This window comes from Limulus polyphemus, unplaced genomic scaffold (assembly GCF_000517525.1).
Source record: "Limulus polyphemus unplaced genomic scaffold, Limulus_polyphemus-2.1.2 Scaffold2233, whole genome shotgun sequence".
NCBI classification, from domain to species: domain Eukaryota; kingdom Metazoa; phylum Arthropoda; class Merostomata; order Xiphosura; family Limulidae; genus Limulus; species Limulus polyphemus.
This window is the reverse complement of record NW_013667843.1, coordinates 174,424-179,349: the sequence shown is the minus strand read 5'-3', so window position 1 is coordinate 179,349 and position 4,926 is coordinate 174,424. Positions and strand designations below refer to the sequence as shown.

At 28.7% G+C, this 4,926-nt stretch overlaps 1 protein-coding gene across 1 annotated transcript in view; it reads left to right on the top strand.

Moving 5' to 3' along the window:
• The window catches only part of LOC106466352 (mushroom body large-type Kenyon cell-specific protein 1-like), a 59,586-nt gene that overhangs the window by 16,985 nt on the left and 37,675 nt on the right, over positions 1-4,926 (top strand). Inside the window, exon 3 of the mRNA XM_013926631.2 lies at positions 2,424-2,503. Coding sequence (XP_013782085.1) covers positions 2,424-2,503 — 80 coding nt within the window. The remainder of the gene's footprint in view (positions 1-2,423; positions 2,504-4,926) is intronic.

Here is a 4,926-nt window from a genome sequence, read left to right as displayed (position 1 = left end):
AATAAAACAATAAAATTTAATTAAAGTAGATGTATAACATTATTAACTTAGAGCTATTTAGGATAAACGAATGTAGTTTCATGTTACAATTTGAAGTCATTCTAGAAAGGAAAAAAGGGGTAAATTAGGTTTATTTAGATTTATTTTTGGTGGTTATGAGGTCGGTAAAATTGACTGAATCCCATATAGAGATAGAGTACAGAAAATAACAGATAAAATATAAATTTTTCTGAAAAAAAGGTTTGAAATGTATTTAGGAGGTTTTAGGGATTCATAACAAATACTCAACACATTCATTGACAAATCTTTATTTTAGTTTATTAAAAATACTTCACTAAGAATGTGATTTTTTTTGTATGTGAAAGACTTATAATGTTAACTGAAAGACTGCCAAATGTTTGTGAAGATGCACACACTATATTGAAAGTTAGAAGTATTAAATCTATAAAGACTAAATGAATACAAAAAGGATACCGAGCCCGTGTTGAGAAAGCTATAACATTCTAGAGTGCTCATATGTTTGCATGTTGGGCGAACTGTGGATAATTTAATTTTTCATGTTCGGCAGATAATTGGTTGCTTTTATTTTTGTGTGTATAAGCAATCTGTGTTGGACGAACCCTCATTGTTGGAGGGTTTACTGTATTTCATTTTGTGTTTAGATACTTATTGATTAACTTTTGGGATACCACCATCCACTCCTCCTTGGTGATTCTTTACTGCTGTTGCAAAAAATGCTAATTGGTGCACATTTATATTAATTTTTACAATTTGAAAACTAAGAATATGTTTCTTGTGTTCAAACACCTTGCCTTAGGATACTCATTATAACTATTGGATTTGAACTCCTTTTTATCCTCAATTTCATACATGGAATGTCAACAAAACTTTGGATGTCACTTGTTAGCCAAAATTTACCAGAGTGGGATTCTGCAAGTAGCATTTTCTGTATTTTATCTTTTGAACTACCAATATATTTATATTCTCTTGGATCCAATCTGCAAAAACATGTTATACATGATAAAAGTTAACACAAACTTTGATTTCAGCCAGTAGCTTTGTAATTTCACTATAGTTTGAGCACACAAACAACTATTATTACCCTGTTAGCATAATTTATATAGTCACCAAGTTAATTTAAGGGTTGTATAAGCTAGGCATGTTTTTATTTAATGAAAATTTCATTTTTTTTTTATCCTTCATTGAAGAAAAGGCTTTTTGTTTAAAACCTTAAAACTTAATAAGAATATATTCTTTTTCAGCTAGCTTAACTAGCTTTATTGAACAAAGAAAAAAAAATCCCATACTTCATCAACATTGTTTCTGTTTAGTTAGCAAACCAGTTTTTCTTCCCCAAAAAATATTTTGGATTTTTTGGAAACCAGTTTTACAAAAGGTTGAGACATGACTTGTAGTAGCTCTAAAAGTGGTTTTAGTAAAAATATGATAAGTAATGATGTTATATTTTCTAATACTCGCGTGCTTTGCACAACCAGTACAGCATCTTCTATAGTAGTGTAGGATCTTTGTTTTCATACTAAGAATCTTAAAATCTCCTACAACCTTGTTAAATTTTCAGTTTCATATGATGAAGACAGTTGAAAAAATCTTATACAATAAAATATATTTTGTCTTCTTGCATCTTTATGAGGAGTGATACTGTTGAATACTGCTGATTTATACCAGGCTTGAGATTAGTAGTTAACAAATTCTCAAATTAGTAATTCTACCTTATCATTATCTCGACTCACTTGTGATAAGTACATTACATTTTAAGATGTGTCATGCTGTATCTGTAGAATTCATAAAGTATCTTTAGGTGACTCTCATTCTCAGGAATTTTTTACACAGATTATGTAATCTATATAAATATATGTATGCTTACATGTAGAATTTACATTTACAAGTCAGTTATTAAATGAAATTAGAATAATTATAATGTAATGACATTGCTAAGAAATTCAATCAGTAAGTAAGTTTGCACAATTATTTTTGAAGTCTTATATATCTGAATGCAATACAGCAGTGGTATAATGGCTGTTACAAGCATGAAAGCTTTAAATATATTCATTTCTCTAAATTCTTCATAGCTTCATGTTTCCTCTTTGCACAATCGCATTACATTTGTTATTAATGTTTTTCAGTTCTAAAGAAGAATTTAGTCTCCACATGCCAAAAATACCTTGTTTGGAGGTTTTGTAGAGTAATTTTGTACTTGGTCAAAAACTCTAATTTTAAGATTTAGTTAAATTTTGCAGCTGAGAAAATGATATGGTGAAGCAGTTAATGAATGAATAATTACATCTTGTAAACTATATTGCTGTATTTTTGTAAAATGGTTAAATGGAAGGGTAAATAGTTTGGTATACAAACTTATGAACACAAACTTCTCTTGTTTAATGTTTTTTTTGTATTTTTTTAAGACTTAGAGAACAGTAGTCCTCAAGACTGGTCACCAGAAGAGATGTGTTGTTTTTGTCGTGCAAAGAAGCAACCACCATATGTAAGTATGCAGTTTCATGAGAAGTATTGATAAGCACTATTTTTGGCATTGTTATGTCTTCATCAAAGGAAATGAATGGGATAAACTTGAAGTTCAACATGAATTTTTTCCATGTTGTGTGAACTTTCTGTTTTTTTTTGTTTTATTCTACTTCAAAACATTACATTTATTAAGCTTTATTACATATGTAAGTATGCAGTTTCATGAGAAATATTGATAAGCACTATTTTTTGGCATTGTTATGTCTTCATCAAAGGAAATGAATGGGATAAACTTGAAGTTCAACATGAATTTTTTCCATGTTGTGTGAACTTTCTGTTTTTTTTTGTTTTATTCTACTTCAAAACATTACATTTATTAAGCTTTATTACGATAGTTTGACACATGTGGTTTTGCCATTTAAATTTTGTCTTGTTTTTGTGAGAATAAAATACAGCTACTATAAGTACATTCCTATACACTATATTGTCCACAGATACTATAGACTTGATTTTTTACTGAATTATTATTTTTAAAAGTAAAATTATTCTCATCTGTATATTAACTCTTACCACACGAGGTTTGTCGATGGGATTGACCATGCAATCACAAAGTAATCTTCAGAGTTTCCATACTATAACTTTTAATGTGGTATGTTTATCTTTTCAAAATTTGACAAGCTTTCAGTAGGCATTACAAGAATTATGCACACAAAAAATTAGGTATTTTTGATAAAGATTTGTCTGTAAATAAATGGAGCTAGTGTTGACTGCTCCAAGTGCAAAGTAATTTTCATGTTAGGATTAAAAATACTTTTCTTTATTTGAAAATTTTTAAATTTCATTTGCTTAACCTATAAAACCTAAATAAATATCAGATTTTTTTTTTATTAAAACTTTATATTTTTATGTTTTTGCTACCCTAACTGTATAAGGACTGGGTTGATTTGATCGACCTTGTAACCGCCACAAAAAAGTATGAACTAAATTAACCTTTTTTTTCTGTCTAGACTGTAACAAAAACTAAAAATTTTTTATCCTAAATAACTTAAGGTTTATAACAGTCTATGTTCGTCTCTACTTAATTTTATCATTTTATTGCCCTTTGAACCATGACTAACTAATAAAGCTGTAAATTACTTGACATAGCTACTTGATCTGAGCACTGCGAGATAAACTTGTAAACTGAAGATAAAATACCTAATAGTCTGTACTGAAAATAACATAGCATTTAATGTTGTTTGATAGATTAAAATTTTGTTTTTCTGTTGGTTATAAATGATATAATATGAAACTTCAGAGAGAATTATTGGTAATTTGTGAAAAAGAGGGTGAGATAAGTGGGTGTGGCAAGTGGGTTTGATTTTCTAGTTTATGGCTACATGAATAACTAAGATTGAAGGCTATAAAATTATGCTTTGCCTGAGTAAAACTATTATAATGAGTAATTTACATTAAATTCTATACTTCTTGGAGGGGTGATAAATATATTAGAGAAGAAGGAAGACATAGAGATCAAATGTCACAATTCAATTCCCATATTAGGGAAGATGGAAGATTTGTTCAAGTATTTCCTTATAAAATTATGAAATTAAAACATACGTATATAGTATTAAAACTTGATCTATCAACTACGTTTGAATGCTAAGTTTATTCATATACAATTACAATAAAGTAGTTTAACTCTCTGAACACAGGCTCAGTCAATTTGACCAACCACGTGACCTCTTTGTACTTGTTTAAAGTCTTTCTAGCTTTGATACTACTAACTTTTAATATAGTATACCCTCACAAAATTTGGCAGACTTTCAGTAAACATTATAAGTTTTTTCACATACAAAAGAATATTTCTAATAAATTAAAAAACGTTTTTTCTGTGAATATATGGACTATTTGTTTTCACTAGTCTGTGTGCAGAGAGATTTTCATGTTTAGATTAAAAATACTTTTCTTCATCTCAAAAATCTCAACTTTCATTTGAGTTATCTCTAAACCTCCCAAATACATTTCAAATGTTTGTTTTCAGTAAAACTTTATATTTTATCTCTAATTTATTTTCTCTACCTTACAACTGTACAAAGTTGGTTAAGTTGACCAACCTTGTAACCATACACACACACACACACACACACAAAAATCTAAATAAATCTAAATTATCCTTTTTATCTTTCTAGAATGACCTTATGTTCTGGGAAATATGGTAAAGTGTATGTATACATACACTTTTATTTATAGCAACAAGTCAGCACATAACATGGAAAGATATCTATTTAATATTTAACTCTCTCCACACATACTCGGGCAATTTGACAAACCATGCAACGTTTTTGCACTTGTATAGTCTTTATAGATTTGATACTACTAACTTTTGATATATAGAGTGTATATCTTCACAAAATTTGGCAGACCTTCAGTAAGCATTACAAACCCGTCATATGCAAAAAA